Here is an 18,962-nt window from a genome sequence, read left to right on the forward strand (position 1 = left end):
CAGCCTTCCTGAGTAGCCAGGATTATAGGTGTGCACCCCCACATGCGGCTTGAAGTGAATAGATTAAGCTCTAACATAAATACTCTATTTTTTTTAATTCTTTGAAGCAAGTTTTCTTAGGAATTCTGCCAGTTTTTTAGCAGGAGGAGCACAGACAGACCGGGATGTTTAGGGTGGGGTAGGGTTGGGTGGCTTGGGGATTCAGTATGTGTGGGTGGTCCCCAGTGCAGTAGCTCTAGGGAGAACTGAGTAACAGTGGGGTGGGAAAGGAGATGGGCCAATTTGGGAGAGTTTCCTGGAAAGGGGCAGGGTGGTAAAACAGGGAGGAAGGGCCAGGTCGGTGTGAGTGGATCTCTAAGGGTCAAGAGGGCCCCCACCATTCCTGGCCCTGTGGAGATTCTACTCTGAGCCACATGGATCTCTGGTAGCCCTTAGACCCCAGGACAGTTTGTGTAGTTTTGAGGCCTATGTGAGACGCCTTGGGCTATTCCAATAACTAAGTACCCCCCACGCCCACCCCACCCCGACCTGTGCATTCCTACCCCACCCTGACACATCCACTTCGGTCTCTGTCTCCTTTCTCTTCTCTCTCCCTCCCTTTCTGTCCACCTATCTGACTCTGGTTCCCCCATCCCTACCCCTTCATTCATCCTCTCCCGTCCTCATCCTCCTCTGTTCCATCCCTCTGTCTCCCCGCCACCTCCCGTCTCCGACTGTATCCTCCTCTGTCTCCCGGTCCCTCCACCCGTGGCCACCTCTGTGTTCCTCCTGCAGTTCTTCGTCCTATGCCACAGCCTGCTGCAGCTGGCACAGCTCATGATCTCCGGCTACCTCAAGAGCTCCATCTCCACAGTGGAGAAACGCTTTGGCCTCTCCAGCCAGACCTCGGGGCTCCTGGCCGCCTTCAATGAGGTATTGGCCCTGGCCCAGCCACAGGGGTGGACCCCAAAGGAGGCTCACACCCCTAGATTCCACCAACCTCCTCTATTACTACTCTTTCCTTCCCAGGCCCAGAGCAGCCCCCCAACACTGCCCTCCCTGAAACCCTCCTTAGCTTTCTCATCCTACCTTGTCCTGGCCCAGAAACTGGCCAGCCATAGTGCTGACAGAGCAGGCCCCTCCTGCCCCCAACTGTCATCCTGTTAGCAGCTGTTCTCTGAGACCCTGCGGCCTTGCCCTTAGAAGCACTTGGCTGGAGGGCACCAGATGTTTTAGAGCTAGGCAGAGTCCCCAACCCATCCACTCATCTTTGGCCTCCTTTACTTTCTCAGACACCTAGCTATTGGCTGTCCCAAGAAGGAATTTGAGAAAGTCACTTCTATTGTCTCCAGAGAGGCTTTAATTACAGCCAGGGCACTCTCCGACCTTGGAGTGTGGCAGGGTGATGCCTTGGAGGAGTGTCTGTCCTCAGAGTTGTCCTGGGAGCAGCAGACAGGCCTCTGCCTGCAGCCCACAGCCAGACAGGAGGAGTGGATAGCTGCTCTGGTGGATTAGGAGATCAGATTCCAGCTGTGCCCAGCCCTCCACCCGACAGATGTTTCACCCTCAGAGAAGGAATCAGTCTCTTTCCGCCCCTCCCCTGCAGATTTCTGTGAAACTCCCTCCCTTGGGTACTGTGTCATATTCCTCCGGACCTAAAGCCTTCCAGCTGCAGTGTCCCAGAATGTGCCTCAGCACCCCACCCCCAAATCTCAGAAGGGAAAGGCAGTTCATCCATAAAATGGACAATGACCGTCCTTCCCAGAGCCAGTTCCACCAACAACCTGTGCTGATATGGCCCCACTCCCTCACCCCCCGGACCCTGCAGCTTGCCCACAGTCACGGGCCAGGAAGTCCGGGGGCAAAGGTACACCTTCCCTTGCAATCTCACAGATCCTTTCTAAAATATATTTACTTGTTTGTTTGTTCTTTTATGCAGTACTGGGGATTGAACCCAGATTGTTTTATCACTGAAATACATCTCACAGCCCTTGTAATTTTTATTTTAGGGCAGGGTCTTGTTAAGTTGCCCATGCAAATTAATAATTCATAATTCATCCAAATTCATAATCCTCCTGCCTCAGCCTCCTGAGTCACTGGGATTATAGGCGTGAGCCCGCACACCTGGTCACAAGTCCCCTCTAGCATAGCACCCTACGATTGTGATTTAAAGGTCTGAAATTCCAAGCCTTAATTCTCTGGCTTCAGACTTTCTCTGTTGAGTCTCTCATTCATGAAGTCCTGAAGCTCAAAATCAAAAATTTTTCTCCACTGCCCATTCTCCTCCCTGTTCCTAAATGAAATTGATCTTCTAGCTTTGTGCTCATTTCTCTTCCCTAAAGGGGCAGTGAGATCCTTCCTAGGAGGACCTAGAATCTATGTTTATAAGAGAGATCAAAATAATGCTTATTCATCCAGCCAGTCCATTACACAGATAGGAGCATGGAGGTGCAGGCCCTTGCCTCTGGGTCCACTCTGATGGGTCACCTCATCCCTTTGTAGGTGGGGAACACAGCCTTGATTGTGTTTGTGAGCTACTTCGGCAGCCGAGTGCACCGACCCCGTATGATTGGCTGTGGGGCTGTCCTGGTGGCCCTGGCAGGCCTGCTGATGACTCTCCCGCACTTTATCTCGGAGCCATACCGCTACGACCACAGCAGCCCTGGTAAGAGCCGGAGGGGCAGGGCAGGAGACCAACATGAGGCATGACAGTCCTGTGCACCAGGGCCCATCTGCAGGCTCAGATGTGATTTAAAGGTTTGACAAGACGGGTCCCCACTTCCCAGGACACTTCCCAGTTCTTTCCATCCACCCCCACTGTCTCCCCAGGCCCAGCCCAGGTGAGTGTCTCTGGCAGGCCTGGGGAGGGAAGCAGGGGGTAGCCCCAGGGTAAAGGGGTGAACCCTTGCAGGCCTTTCTTGGTCAGGGCCGGCTCATGCCCCTGTAGCTTTTTTGAGGTAGAGGCCAATTTACCATGCAGCCTGCTTTAGGGTCTGGCATGTTGTTGGTGCTCAGAAATACTTGTAGAAATTAATAGTATCCCACAGCAGCTCCTCTCCACTGGTCACCAGTCTAAGCACTTTCTGTGTATTCGTGCATTTTATCCCCACAAGACAGTGGTGAAAGAAAGAAGGAATGAGTGAGAGAACAAATAAGAAAATGAAAGAGTTTAAGTCAGGAATAGCGGCATCTTGTTCAACCCAGTGGGATTTTTGTTGTGGGCTTCCTTAACAGTCAGACACCTGTCCCTTAGAGAACCACCAAAGCAGCTGAGCATTTGCTCCATCCCTTCCCACTCTCCGGCTCACCGCCTGCTCATCCACCTATCCACCCTCCTGCTCATCTACTTGCCCATCCATCCTCCCACCTACCCACATACCCAGCCACCCAGCCAACCAGAACGAAACTGCCTCCTCTGGGGGACTCGGTCCTTGCCCCCAGGGAGCTCCCAGTCTGGGAAAGAGACAAATACAAAGCCCAATGTGTCAGTTGTGGGAGGAGAGAGACACAGGGATGCGGGGAGGCCAAGGAGGGAGCTGTGCCCTTGCCAAGCATCAGGAAGTTCCCCAGGGCAGGAGAGCTGTCGGAGAACACCCGTCCTCCCTCGCCTCCCTAGTAGCCCTCACCTCTGGAGCTGCTAAGCCCAGGGATGAGAAGATGAAGCAGACATGCCCCAGTTCAGTGCGGGTTGGGGTCAGCGTGGACGATTCTGCTAAAAGGTCCAGAGCCCAGCACCTTAGGAGACGTTGGGAGGGAGCCATTAGAAGTCTGGGTTGAAGAAAGACATTCCCAGCTGCAGGGAGCTGCCAGGAGGTGGGCGGTGGCTGCCCTGGAGAAAAGGTGGGCATTGCAGGAGGAGGGTGGGGCATGGGCAGGGCCAGAGAAGTGGGGAAGTAGAGTGCACCTGAAGCATGTGGGTGGTTATCCAGGCCTAATGGATAACCACCATCAGTTACCTACAGGACTTCTTGGAAGGCTGAAAAATAATACTTCCATGCATTTCTTTGCTGAGAATTTCCACTTTAACACAGCTTTTCTGTGCAGGGTCACGCAGTTGGCTGAACAAGTGGGCGAGACTCATGATCTCTGAGCCCCCTTCTTGTTGGAACACTCCTGGCTACTTCATTCATCCTTCCACCTTCCTCTAGTATTTATGTTGCTCAGTATTATGTGGCAGGCCATCTGTGAGCCACTGGAGACTCAGGGGTGGGAAAGGCAAATACAATCTTTAGAATAATCACCATTATCTAATGTCCAATAGACCCGGGGCGGGTGCATCACTCTCCATTTGTGTCAGAACCCCTAGAGGCAGGTGCCATCATTATTTCTTCACTAGTGAGGACACTGAGGTTCAGAGAAGAGAAGCTCCCCGGCCCACAGCTAGTCAACTGTGCCCAGAGCCCTGCTCTGAACTCCCGAATTATTCTGCTTTTGAGTCCTTCATCTCTAGAGAATCAGTTCTAGGAGATCCATTTCAGAGGTGAGGAGCAGAGGGATCTCATCCACGTCACACAGCAAGGCCGGGGCAGCCTCTGATAGAGGCCTGGATCCATGGCCCTTGGAGTGGCCCTTGGAGTCCTGGATCCCACAAAAGGAAGTTTGCAGAGAGAGGGCCATGTTTATACCAAAAAACCCGAGATAATAATAGTGTGAAGATCTCCTCAAGTTTGCTCACCAAATATTGGTGAGCTACAGGGAATAGGCATCTGGTACTAAATTAAGAACTTGTCCTTTCCTGTACTCCGCGTCTGTGTCCTGAGCTGACAGTGCTCCCTCCCCAGAATGAATGACAAGGGCACTGCCTTCCCTGCCTGGCCCTGTCAGAAGCCCTGGTCTGGCCTCTCCCACTTCATGATCCACCGTTCTGAACTTCTCATTCTACTGACACGGAGTCCTCACACGGCTCAGGGTTTTGCCTGTACCGTGACCTGTCCCTGGAACACTGCCCTTCCCTCTCTTTTTGGAAAATCCTGTTTGTTTGTTCTTCTGGACTTAAAAACTCTACCTCTTTTGACCTCTTCACCCCACCATTGCATGGCTCTTCCGGATGCCTCTGCTTACGAAGTTGACACAGGGCAATTTGAGGTCAGGGGCTCTGAGGTCAGGGACTCTGAAGCCAGAGCACCAGGGGTCCTGTCCTGTCTCTGCCCTTTGCTGATTGCTGTCTGAGCTTCAGTTTCCTTGTGTGTGAAATGGGGTACTGAGCGCACCTGTACCCTAGGTTTGCCAGGGGATCAAATGATTGGTATAAAGTGCTTAGAACAGTGATTTGCGAAAGTCTGGTAAGTGCTCTTGTCTTAGCTGTGATCCCATTTTTATTCTTTCTCAGAGGATATGTCACAGGACTCTGAGGCTTCCCTGTGCCTGCCCATGACCTCAGCCCCGGCCCCCACTCCCTCCAATGGCAGCTGTTCCAGCTACACGGAGGCCCAGCACCTCAGCGTGGTGGGGATCATGTTCATAGCTCAGACCCTGCTTGGCGTGGGTGGAGTGCCCATTCAGCCCTTCGGCATCTCCTACATCGATGACTTTGCCCACCACAGCAACTCTCCCCTCTACCTTGGTAAGGACCCACCAACTCCTTGGGCTCTGAGGGTCAGGCCAATGTCAGGTAGGAGAAAGAGAGGCCTGGGGTGGGGGCTGAGTGTTGAGTCCCTGACCTCCACCCCATCAGGCCAGTAAAGGTCCAGAGAAGCCCTGGAGAGTCCCCAGCTCTGAGAGTGAGAGTGGGCACTTCTTGCCCACTGAGGACTAGACAGGCCCCGACCTGCTGAGGAAAGCCAGGGCCAGAAGGTCCTAACCTAGGCTTTGTGTTGCAGGGATCCTCTTTGCAGTGACCATGATGGGGCCAGGCATGGCCTATGGGCTGGGCAGCCTCATGCTTCGCCTTTATGTGGACATTGACCGGATGCCAGAAGGTGAGTCTCAGGCATGAACATTTGTCCCCAGGAGTATACAGATGCTAGCTCACTGACTGCTGGTTGTATAGATGCTGAGTCGGGGGACCTAAGTTCAAACCCAGCCGCACCACTGACCTGTTACCCTCTCTGAGCTTCTGCTTCCTCATCCTTGAGGTCATCTCTGTCCTATCTTCCAAGGCTGCAACCAGAATCCAGCAAGGTAGTGAAGAGAAACTGTAAAGTGCCATCTAATGAGAGCTGTGCTCGCTGTCACAAGCCTTCACCTTGTCACCTGCCCACCCACCTCCAGGCCGCCACCCTGACCTGCTATTGCTGTGGACAAGGAGGAGAACTGGCTCTCTTGGCCTGTGGGAAGCTCCCATATTTAGTGGGGTACAAGTTTCAGGCAGAACAGAGAGGACGACGGAAGAATGAGCAGGACTCAGTGACTCATGTGTCACTTTGAGGGGGACATTGCTGGGGGGGGGCCTTAGGGAACCTTCTAGCTCTGATCACCTCAGAGTCTGAGAAATTGCTGGGGGCACCATTTGGGAAACAGTAGTCTCTGATCCAGCTAGAGGTCAGAGTGCACCAAGGATTGGGGCTCTAGCTTGGTCTGAGGTGGCGAGGGGGATGGGTGTTGGGGTTGCCACAGCTCTGGAGCTCTGGGGCAGGGAAGGGATAGAAGGGTATTCCTGTTAGAGCATGTCACTGTGGCTTCTCATGTCCCTGCTTGTCACACCAGCAGCTATGAGCTTCAGGTTGGCTTTCTGCCTACTGCTGCTCAGAAGTTCTCTACCTCCCCTGGAGACTTTCCAACAGGTCCTAGAAGCCCTGGGTGACATGCACATGGCTGGCTGGATTTTCTCTAGCTCTTGTCCATGGGTGCCTCAGCAAGGACGGGTCTGGGGGGTCTCTGTACAGCAGTCACTAGGATCAGTCATGTCCTGCCTCCCTTTCTTCTAGCCCCAAAGCCAGACCTGGACTCTGGTTGCAACCCCTCTCCTCCCTGGGAGTCAGGGGTTACCTAGGTTTGCCAGATACACCTCTGCTCTGGAGGAAGAGGATGTGTTTTCTGACCGTGTGGGCATTCATCCTGGAAGACGAGGCAGCTCCACTGGCAGATGACACATTTCTGTAGACCGACATGCCACTTCCCAAGTCCCTCTTTCTTTATGGGGGATTTCGTAAGGTGGGAGGATTTTGCCTGCTTCAGGCACAGACTGATGCTGTGAGCGGGGGAGTCGAGGAGCTGTGCGTGTGAACTCGCCTCAGCCTGGCACCAAAGCAAGGCAGATAACAAGCGACGAACAAACCAAGTCCTGTGAATGCAAAAGCCACAGCTCTCCCAGACTGCTGGGTGCCAACTGGGTGCCCTGGCCCCTGCCCAGGAGCCGCTGAAGGCCAAGCACCTGGGGAAACAGCTGCACAACTGGTGGTTGCTGTTATCATGCATTTGCAGTTTTATAAATATCTGCAGATGCTGTGGATATTGAAGGGGGAGGTCCCCATCTCAGCCTGGGGTTTAAGAAGTCCCAGGGCAGATTTGTGCACTACAACCAGCAGGTACATCAGGGATAATCCAATCCTAATTAAGCCTGGTGGGGAATCAAATCCATCCAGGGAACTTGTTAAAGGTGCACATTCCTCGGTCACCTTCCACCCCCCACCCCACTTCTTGGTCATTCCAAGTAGGACTTCTGGGAAGCCAAGTAGTTTTGATCAGCAGCCCCGGAATTTCATGTAGGCCTGAGTCCCGACCATTATTTAATATATTAATAATCAAAAAAGTAATGGTAATAGGAAGAGAAGGAAAAAGAAGAGGAGCAAATATTTATATAATATATCTACTTTTCTAATTACATGTATTTTTTGGTAGATTTTTTAAAAATTTAATTAAATTTTTCTTTTAGTTTTACATGTATTAGTTTCCATAATTCTCCAAAAACGCTATGATAGGAAACAAAAAAGCTATTATCCCTAGCACTCCCCCTAAAAACTACTAATATCTGTATGTCACCGCAGGAAGAAACTGAGGCTCAAAGAAGTGAAATAACTTGCCCAAGGTCATAAGTTAGTAATGGAATCCAGACCCAGTAATCCATTTCCAAAGTCCATGATTTTGACCACTGCACAGAAGAAGTGAAAAAGCTAAGGCCCATAAAGGGTCAAGGACTTGCCCAAGGTCACACAAGACATAATGGCAGAATCAAGAGCAGGAGGCAGGTCTCCTGACTCCGAGCTGGCACTGACTCATGTCTCAAAAGCCAGACCCAGGGTGGTGACCTAGATATGACAGACCACCTGACCCTGATGTCTCCATGGTCTTCTCTTACAGGTGGTATCAACCTGACCTCAAAGGACCCCCGATGGGTGGGTGCCTGGTGGCTGGGCTTCCTCATCTCAGCTGGCATGGTGGCACTGGCTGCCAGCCCCTACTTCTTCTTCCCCAGGGAGATGCCTAAGGAGACGCATGAGCTTAGGTGCCGGCGAAAGGTCTTGGCAGATGCAGCGTCACCTGTCAGCAAGGTAAGCCCCTGTGTCCCTGTCCTAGCCCATGCTCCGCCCTCCACTTATGTGTCTTCCTCTGTAGTACTGAACGTCCTCCCTCCGGGGCTCTGTGTGTCAAGCTTACCAAGATCCTTTCTGTCGGGGCACCTCCCCAGCCCCACAGCCAGTGCCATCAGCTCCTTCCATGGCTGAGGAGCTCCAGGCCCAGAGCTGGAAATGACTTACCCAGGATCCAAGGTGGCAAGGGAGCACCCAGGCCTGCCTGAGTCCACGTCCTTCCCAGCTGTTCACTTAGTTTTGTAAATTCTGAATGTTCTGTAGGAAGGCTAAGGACTGCCGGGCACAGAGGATGGGTCTGGGAGGATTTCCTGGAAGAGGAAGGACCTGAGCTGGATGTGAAGGATGGGTGGAAGCCCAGAAACGAGAGGGGCAGCCGTTTAGGTGGAGGACAGAGAGGTTGGCTATAGAAGTGAACCTGACCTTTTTGGGGACAGTGAAGGGGACAAATGTGCACTGAGTGCCTCTTCTGGGCCAGGATCCAGACTGGACATTGGAGGTCAGAACACGGTCTCTACCCTTAAAGCGGGCATCATATGGCAAGGAGAAGACTCCTGGGTGAGGACCAGCAGTGGGCAGGATGCACAGGGACAGCCACCGAATGTCCTGCTGACCTCTCAGAGCGGGTGGGCTTCTCAGAGGCCTAACTAGGTGCAGGGATTTGCCTAAGGTCACAAAGCTGGCTGAGAGGCAGGACATTGCGAGCCTTGGAGGGGAGAGACCATCCTGAGCCAGGGGACTCCACGTTTTCTAGTAACTCACAAAAAACACAAGGTATAAAAGACAATAAGTTGACTCCAAATGAAAAAGAAAATGACAGAAGGAGGAGGAGGAGAAAGAAATGCTTTTTTCTTTTCTTTGCAATCCTGGGTTTCTTTGCAGTGCCAAGACGTTGAGCGTCTAGGCCAGCTCTCTACCACTGACCTACACCCCCAGCCCTTTTCGTTTTATTTATTTTTTCAGTACTGGGAAATCAACTAAGGGGATGTGACCACTAAGCTAGACCCTTCGCCTTTTTTATATTACTTTGAGTCAGGGTCTCACTAAGGTTGTCTAAGGTGGCCTTGAACTTGTAATCCTCCTGCCTTAGCCTCCTGAGTTGCTGGGATTACAGGAATGTGTCACCATGCCCAGCAAAAGAAATGCTTTTTAAAAGTTTAATTTTATGTCACTAATGTCAACTTTACCAATTCTCCTTTAACAATCACACTACATGTCGTTACATCCTGAAAATTTATGCAATAGATTTCCTCTTTTCCCAAGCATAGAAAGCAGTTGTCGAAAAATCACAATCATAAATTAAGTAAGCTACTTGTTGCTAAGTAATTCTAATTTTGAAGGGCGATTTAAAAAATCCTGTTGGATATTTTGCAGCAAGGAGAGTTCTGGTTCACGTGGCAAGTTGGCTGCTGCATGGGCCTCCTTAGAGCAAGGAAGGTTGGGCCAGGATGAAGGCCGGAAGTGTCTCTGCCTGGGGAGGCTGGGGTTTGAACCCAAGCCTGCCTGACTCCTGGTCCAGCTGCCCCACAGAATCTTCCGATCCCACCCAGGCTGGAGCAGAGGGTGTGGACACGGACCCAAGAAAACAGGCTGGAACAGCCAGCAGGGGCCAGAACAGTTTTTACTGGTGGCTTCAGGGGAAGAAGTGTAAGCAGCTCTAGTCCATCTCTAGTCCATCTCGGTGCTGGGTAGATAGAGGGCTGTGGAGGACCAGGGGTGTGTGGAGATCGGGTGGTGGGTGAGCAGCTGCGCAGTGGAGCAGGCAGGGAGCCGCGCTTTGGTAGTGAGGGGATGAGGCTGGATCCACGTGCTGCCTGGGAGTGGGACTGTCCAGATGTGGGTGCCGCTGTACTGTGGAGGCCCCAGAGAGTGAGGCGTGGACGGGGTGCACTGTCTCAGAGACAGAAGCAGGTGTGGGGAAGGACCAATTTCAGGGGAAGAAGACAACTTGGGGACTTCACATTTTCCTTCCCGGTTCTGCCTAGCTCAGGGCCAAAGTTTGGAGGAAATGGAAATTGGGGAGGAGTTCCCAGAAGTGAACGTGATCACAGAGGAGGATAAGAGGCTGGGTTGCTTGTGTCAGATACTCTTGAGTTGGAGCCTAAATTTGAAAGAGAACACCAGTGGGCCATGGGGTAGATAGGTGGAAGAAGTGAGGGGGCGACCTGTGTGAGGCTGGGTCACATGTCAGCAGTACGACCTTGAGCAACAAGCCACTTCCCCGTCTACACTGGTGTGTGAGGTGCCTGGAGCAACACTCCCTGTACCTCGGATTCCGAGAATGTGCCAGTCCTGAGTCGGAGCTGCTGCGATTCCCAGAGTTGGGTTTTGAGAGCTGCGTGTGATGATGCTTTGAAACCCCGGCTCTCTGGCTCCCCAGCTCCCCGGCTGTGAACCTGTCTGGCTGTCTGCATTTATTCTGTCAGCACATCAGGGATGGGAATGGGGAGGGTAGGGGGTGAGAGGTTCTTAAAAAAGAACTGAAGGCCAAGAACATGATGATCTGCTTCCAGCAGCTCTCAGGCAATAAATATTGATGTGGGAGGAATCGTTCCTTGGCCTCCTTGAGGCTGTTTGCAGCCTGGTCGGGCTGTTTGCAGTAGCGCTGGGGGCCTGACCCACTAGGGCCACTGATGGGGAGGTGCATGGAGTGGGAGGATAGCCCCAAAGAGCAGAATTGGCTGCCATAAAGTCCAGGTCCCCAGAAAGGGACATGTATCTTCTGTAAGGAGAGGGAATGGGCAAGGGGAGAAAAAATTTCACTTGGAAATTCCTTCAACATCCCTTCCTAAGCTTAAGGTTCAGGGCCCCCTGTGTCCTTAGATGTAAATGCAGTTTTTAAAGGTATCCAGGAGATGGTGGTACATAATATAAGGATTCTGTGACCCAGAGAGGGTCTCTGGCCTCAGTCTCCCAATCTGTATCCTGGGCAGTAGATTTTTCAAGGTCTGGTGGCTCTGACAGGTTCAATGCTGTCTCCTCTGGGCATTTTTATAGGGAATTTGAGGGGTGACTCCCACACTCCCTGCTTCGAGGAACTCTGACATAATGAAGGAAGGACGGTTGCAGAGAAATCAGGAATGTCCGAGTGCCAGCTCAGGTTTCTCCAGTGGCTGTGGCTGTGACAGTGGTTCTTTGCCTAGGGGTAGGGCTCTGCAGAGTCTGTGGAACAAAGATGGTCCAAGCTTAGGGGCTCCAAGTTTTCTGTTCCCACGCGTGCCTGGGGTGTCCCTATTCAGCCAGTGCTCCTCCTCTGAGAACCTGCCCCTGGAGCTGGGCCAGGGGCCAGGAGGGGGCCAGCTAGCTGCTCCCATTCTGTGAAGGATCCCAGCCTTGCTTGGCCTGTGAGCATCACTGGACTCCATGACTTTCTCTTGGGTCATCTTTACCAGGAGTTTATGTGTCTGTTATTTCTGGGAAACCTCTGAGAGTCTGGGATTCTAAAACTATTCAGATTTGAAGTTCTGTGTTTCTAATAGTTGGAGATTCACAAGTATGTGGTTTTTAGTATTCTGAGGTTCTGTACTGGAAACAGAATGATCAGGAATGGGGACAGGAGCCCGAGGTGGTGAAGGTTCTTAAAACTCAAGACTTAGAGCTTTTCTATTAGGATCTGCTCACATTCTTCTGGGACTTTCATGTTCCTACTGCAGCCTTTGCAGGCCTTCCTGTCCCCTGAGCAGGTCCCTTCCCAGGCCAGCCTGGGCCCTCTGTGTCCTTCCCACCCCTGGTAGTCCAGATTGTGTCTCCACCCTCACCCCACTGCTCTCTAAGGTCAATAGACTTGAGAGACCATCCAGTTTGGTGGCCCCTGCACCCATCTGTATGAGGCCAGGTTCTGGCCCCAAAGGGCTAAGAGGCTCCCCTTCACCTAGCCCCCCATACAGCTTCCTCATACACCAGGGATGGAGCCCTTTTTTTGGGGGGGGGGGGTCTGCTTATGTGGTTTTCAAACCACTCAAAACTTCACCATAAAGAAAATGAAGAGGGATGTCCCCAAGCAGAGCTAAGAGCCTTCTACTCTCTTACACACACACACACACACACACACTTTATGGTAGTTTTTTTCCCCTGTGCTGGGGCTTCACACTCATGCTAGGCAAGAGCTTTACCACTCAGCTGCACCTCCAGCCCACTACACCAGTCTTTAGAATGAGATTCCAATTAGGGAAAGCATTCTGTTACTAAAAACCGTTTGATCTAGTGTGATACCCCCATTGACAGAGAAGACTGAGGTTAAAGAAGAGAGATAACAGGTAACTGATCAGACCCAAGAGGTACCATGTGAGTTTTCTTAGCACTTGAGGCATCCTGCAGCTTCAAGCAGGAGGCAGCCCAGCAGGATTAGGTGCCCTGCATCATATCAGCCCAGCTCTGCTACTTACCAACTCTGAAATCTTAAAATGAATATAACTTCAGTTCGGAGTTTTTATAAGAATTTAATGAAGTAAAGTGTGAAGGTCAAGTGGTTTAATGTCCAACATACAGGCTCAGAAAAACAGGAATGTAGCCAGGTGGGTACAGTGTGGAGGCACATGCCTATAATCCCAGCTACTCAGGAGTCTGAGGCAGGAGGATCAGGGTTCAAGGTCAGCCTGGGCAATTTAGCAAGATATGTCTCAAAATAAAAAGTAAAAAGCACCTTGAGCAGTGGCACATGCCTGTAATCCCAGCAGCTCAGGAGGCTGAGGTAGAAGGATCGCAAATTCAAAGCCAGCCTCAACAACTTAGTGAGGTCCTAAGCAAATTAGTGAGGCCCTATTTCAAAATGAAAGATGGGGGGCTGGGGATATAGCTCAGTTGGTAGAGTGCTTCCCTCACAAGCACAAGGCCCAGGGTTCAATCCCCAACGTCACAAGATAAGTAAATAAATAAATAAAAGGTGAAAAGGTCTCAGGATGTAGCTCAGTGGTAAAGTACCCCTGGGTTCAATCTCCACTACAGAAAAGAGTGAAAAGGGTAGGGAGTATAGCTTAGTGGTAGAGCACCCATGTTAGGCCCGCTCTTAAAAAAAAAAAAAAAAAAGACCACCCTCTTTTCTAATATTATTTCTAAATGCTTTAATTTATTTTTAATTTTTTGAATTATTTCAATTTTTTAATTGGCAAGTAAAAATTGTACATATTTATGGCATAGCAAATGTTGTTTTGATAAATACATGCATTGTGGAAGGACTAAATGAAGCTATTTAATGTATGCATTGCCTCACATACTTATCTTTTGGGTGTGTATGGTAAAAACACTTAAAGTCTGCTCTTTTAGCAATTTTCAAGTATACAATATCATGTTAGTAACTATAGTCACCATAGTATACAATAGATCTCTTGCACTTATTCCTCCTGTCAACCTGAAGTTTTGTGTCCTTTGATCAACATCTCCCTGTCCCTCCTCTCCAGGCGTGGGCACTACCATTCTCTGCTTCTGAGTTCCACTTCCCCAGATTCCACATATAAATGAGATCAGGCAGTATCTGTCTTTCTGGGTCTGGCTTATTTCACTTAACATAATATACTCCAGGTTCATCCATCCTGTCACAAATAGCAGCCTTCTTTTTTAAGAACAGCACTCTGTTGTTAGAGACCACATTTTCTTTATTCATTATCGTAACTTAGGTTGTCTCCAAATCTTGGTTACTGTGAAAAATGCTGCAGTAAGCATGGTCATGCATCTCCCCACCCCATCCCACCCCAGGCTAAAACAACAAACATTTCTTGTTGCTAGTTCTGAAAGTCTGAGCCAGGGTGCATGGTCATGTTCTGGTGAGGGCTTTTGGTTCCTTCTTGCTGTGTTCTCGCATGGCAGAACCAGATGTCTCCTTAATATATTAATTCATTTCTTTGGAAATATATCCAGTAGTAGAATTGCTTGTTTATGCTGTAGTTCCTTTTTTTTTTTTTTTTTAATTTTTGAGGAACTTCCATACTGTTTTCCATAATGGCTATACTGATTTACATTCCTACCAACAGTGTAAAAGTTTCCCTTTTCTCTGGTTACTAGACAGCCCTTGTTACTTTTTGTCTTTATTATAATAGCCATTCTAACTGCAGCAGGTGGTGCCATGATGCTTCTACACGCCCCCTTCCCGCCCGCTATACCCAGGGTCACTCTACCACTGAGCTACATCCCCAGCCCTTTTTATTTTATTTTGAGAAAAGGATCTCGCTAAGTTTCTAGACTGACTTCAAACTTGGTGATCCTCCTGACTCAGCCCCTTGAGTAGCTGGGAATACAGGCCTGCATCACCAGGCCCTGCTGGTCCTGAGTTTTCCAATAGCCAAAGGGGAAAAGAAAGAGTGACTGGTTATAGGAATCTCATTGAAAAAAAAGCTGGAAGCGTAGTTCATTCCTCATAGAAGCTCACACCTGCGGGTGCTCTGCTAAAGACTTCTCCCCCCATAGAGGGCTGTGAAGTCTTATAGATGCCCCGCTCCTACGGCTGCTTCTCATGGTGATATGAGATGGAATTTGAGAGCTGTCAGTGAATTCCATATTGCCCACCAAAGACAGCCCAGGCTCCATGGGATTGGGGACCCCAGGACAGGACCTTCTGGAACTCAGTTCTGTGCACAGGTTAGCTCCAGGATCCCTGGAGGCCCAACAGCCAATAGGGCCTCCGTGGGCTGAGCTACATAGTGTGCTGTGCCCACATCTTGCCACAGTCAGCACAGAGCCCTCAGAGGGGAAGTTCCAACAGCCCTCTGCCCAGGCCTGCTGACCCGGGGAAACCACAGCCCAGATGGGTCCCACTCCAAGCTCCCCTTGAGCAGAAATACAATGTTTCCTGTTTTTGGAACCCACTATTAGTCATCTGTCCTCAAAACAAATGAGGGATAAGAGGCGGAAACCTACTGGGAACACAGAGGACAGGAGCTAGGGGTAAGTTAGGGCTCCTGATAGTCACAGAATAAAGCTCAATCCTTTAGTCTGGCCCCAAGCCTGGAAGATCTGGCCCCAGTCCCTCTCTAGCCCCAAGTTGCTGCCCAGCTAGTCACCTGCTGTAATCAGGCTGGTGTCCCAACTGCCTGCCCCCATACAGGCTTCTTCTCACTACCATACGTTAGTTTATACTAAGCCCTGCTTCAAATCACCTCTCCCTTCCTTCTACCCAGTCCCAACCCAACTCCTTCCTACCAACTCCTTCTGCCTTCCCTGGCCCCCCAGATCAGTCCCTCCCTTCTGGTCTTCACACCCCACGCTCTTTTTCACAACAAGAGTCAGGGATACGAGAAAGCCTGGCTTTGAGAGCCTGATCTACCAATAACTTGTGGTGACATTTCTCTTTGGGGGCCTCAGACTTCTCCCTTGTAAAGAGGGTAAACAAATGATGCCTACATCAAATAGGCTCTAGTGGGAATTTCATGACATGGTGGATGTGACTGTGTAGACCTTATAAGGATGTACATGTGGGAACAGATGACACTACTGATATTTTTACTATTCACCTGGAGATGAGGAACTCACCAAGATTCTGCTTGTTTTTCAAGGATAAGCCTAAATCACCCTGATAAGAATGTTGGAAAGCTCTCAGTCTCTCTCCAGCTTCTCCTCTTTCCTTCCTTGGGCAGCACCTGGCTCCACCGTGGTGTCCTTCCCAGGCCACTCTCCCATCGCAAGAACAAGGCCAAAAGAAATACCCAGGAGCCACCTTATATAATTCTAAATTTTCTTTTTTCTTTTTAGTTGTTTACAGACCTTTATTTTATTTACTTGTATGTGGTGCTGAGAATCAAACCCAGTCAGTGCTCCACCACTGAGCCACAATCCCAGCCCCTAATTCTAAATTTTCTAACAGCCACACTCAAAAGTAAAAGAAATTAATGTTAATAACATTTTTCTATAGTATATAGAATAATATCTAAAATATTCTAATTTGGGCATATAACCAATATAAAAAAATAATGAAGTCTTTTCCATTGTTGACACTAAGTCTTCAAGATATAATGAGTATTTTACAATTAGGACATATCTCAATTTGAACTTGCCATATTTTAGGTGCTTAGCAGCCGGATGTGGCTCTAAGGTATAAGTGAATAGGTCCAGGTGTCTCACCCGAAGAAAATTTCAATGATGAGATTTCAGGCCCCTTCAAATTATACTACTGGGCCTGGGGATGTGGCTCAGCGGTAGAGCACTTGCCTAGCATGTGTGAGGCACTGGGTTTGATTCTTGGTATTGCATATAAATAAATAAAATAAAGGTTCATTAACAACTAAAAAAAAAAATCATACTAGTAAGATGTCTCCTAATGCTGCCGTCCTGACCAGGGCAGCTAGCTGACTCAGAGGATTTAGAGGAGAAAACATGAGTTTCCTACCTGCAAGCTGGAGCTCAGGTCTTAGTTCTGCTGCTTTCAAAATGTGTGTTGTTGAACAAGTCACCTAATCTCAGAGCTTGTTTGCTCACATGTGAAGAAGTGTCCGGCTCCTTCTGCAGGTCTCAGAGAAGATGGAGCAGGTTTATGCACATGAAGCCCTTGGTCCACATCCCTGTGGCCTGAATCTCAGTTCTGCTAGCCCCTGGGGGTGCTCTGGGAACCCTTTGCTGGTCTCTGAACATCACAGTGCTAGAGCTCCCTCCCAGCATGTGCATCTCCTCTTGATGTTCTCATTATTCTTCCAAGAACCTGGCAATGCTGGCTGGAGCTGTCTCTTATACTCCTTCTTTTAATGGGAATTTGTCTGATGCTCACTGTTTTGCCCCAGGCCCTGTGCTAGGAACCAGGGTTTCAACAGAGAACAAGATAAACATGATTCTTGCTTTTATGGTGCTCAGAGTCCAGCAGGGAAGATAGACACAGAGCAAGGTTTGACCCAGACCTAAGTGTATATAAAGTAGATTTTTTTTTCTTGGTCCTGTACTGGGTATTGAACCCAGAGGTGCTCTACCATTGAGCTGCATCTCTAACCTTTTTTCTTTTTTGAGTTACCCAGGCTGCCCTCAAACTTGCTATTCTTCTGCCTCAGCCTCCCGAGTCACAGTTTATAGGGTGCTACTGTGCATAGTGATAAGCAGGTATTATTTATTTTCTCTAAGAATCAACATAACTTCTACTCTAAAGGCCTATACTGCCAGATCTGCCAAAAACTAAACCTCAGCCTTCTCAAGGATCTCCCACCAAGTTGAAGCAAAGTTCTTGAGGTTTTTAGTGCCCAGGCTCCAGGTAGGCCCCACACCACCCATGTCACTACAGCCATGCCCACCTGCCATCTTGACCCATATGGTACCTATCAGTGTGCTTGGAGCAGAGGAGTCTTGTGTGGCTGGGACCACAGGGGCCCAACCTCCCTAGGGCATCCTGTAGCCTGGTATTCAGAGGTGACCTGCCTCCCTGGGCCTCATCTCTGAGGGTGGCTCCCAACTTTTTACAGAACCCAAAGAGGGCTCAGTGTCTGTTGCAGCCTGGTTTCCAGAGTTTTGTTGCTCACTCTCCCAGGCCTCCCTCTCCTCACACCCCCTGCTTCAACCCACAGAATTCTCCTAATGGCCTCAAGCTTTGAAAACAAAAGCTAGGAGGCAAAACCTGGCAACTCATTAGTGCTCTCTGCCTTGCCACAAAAGTCCCCGGAGGCCAGGAAACCCAAAGCCTGCTCCCTGCTGGAATGAAAGAAGGGAGGAGCCAGGGAAACCCCTGGGGAGAGGAACATAAGGAAAGAAGGTTTGAATGAATCACCCTGCAGGGGCAGGACAGGCTTTTAGCAGCCAGCCCAGGGAGCAAGGTGAGGATGAGGATGCTGGCCATCCCTACAGGATTCTGAAATGTGGGGAGATCCAGCATTTGCCTCATGAGGTCCACTAAAAATACAGAGAAGAAAGATGTCAGACCCTGACAAAGGGTGGCCAGGTCTGAAGGGAACTCAGGGAGACAAGAGGGAAAACCTGAGGAGTCCAGCCTACCCGCCTGATGGCACCCAGCCTCCTGGACCACACTCCTAGTTATGGAGAACTGACTGGCTCCCAGGGCAGCCTCTTCCAAATTATTCTTTATCGTGGACTTTACATAGTCTTCCATAGAATTGGTTCCTTCTCATTCCAAGCTCACGCTGCATAGCGGAACGTCACTTAGACTTTCGAATGACCCTGTATCAGTACCAACTTCTCCAAGACTTAGTTTCCTCATCTAAAAAGTGTGCATAGTGATAGCACCTGCCTCACAGAGTTTGGGCTGGGATGCAGGAGAATCACCCGGGCCTCAGCAGCCTTGGCTGCCTCCCTCCTGCAGGCTGTGGCAGCTCAGAGCTCAGACTCTGGAGTGGAGCTGTCTGTCCGGGTTTGACACTAGGTGGGCCACTTTCTAGTGGTGTGACTTGAGGAAAGTTACTTCATCTCTGTGTCTGTTTGGTCATGTGAATAAAAGGGCTTTTCATGGCATCTACTTCGAAAGCTGTGGGGAGGGCACCGTGAGTTCTGTGCAAGTCCTTAAAACTGTGTAGTCAGTGCATGGAGCAAGCACGTCATAGGCATTAACCACTGTTTATTATTATTTCCTTCCAAAATGGTGATTGTGCCCACCCACAC

General features: G+C 50.0%; 1 protein-coding gene across 5 annotated transcripts in view; it reads left to right on the top strand.

The window, feature by feature from the left end:
• Window positions 1-18,962, top strand: part of Slco2b1 (solute carrier organic anion transporter family member 2B1) — a 48,515-nt gene that overhangs the window by 13,273 nt on the left and 16,280 nt on the right. For all 5 annotated transcript variants that reach the window (XM_026387352.2, XM_026387353.2, XM_026387354.2 and 2 more), the window contains exons 3-7: window positions 775-912; window positions 2,482-2,644; window positions 5,309-5,542; window positions 5,799-5,897; window positions 8,218-8,408. In XM_026387352.2, coding sequence (XP_026243137.1) covers window positions 775-912; window positions 2,482-2,644; window positions 5,309-5,542; window positions 5,799-5,897; window positions 8,218-8,408 — 825 coding nt within the window. The remainder of the gene's footprint in view (window positions 1-774; window positions 913-2,481; window positions 2,645-5,308; window positions 5,543-5,798; window positions 5,898-8,217; window positions 8,409-18,962) is intronic.

This window comes from Urocitellus parryii, chromosome 4, assembly GCF_045843805.1.
Source record: "Urocitellus parryii isolate mUroPar1 chromosome 4, mUroPar1.hap1, whole genome shotgun sequence".
In the NCBI taxonomy this organism is placed as follows: domain Eukaryota; kingdom Metazoa; phylum Chordata; class Mammalia; order Rodentia; family Sciuridae; genus Urocitellus; species Urocitellus parryii.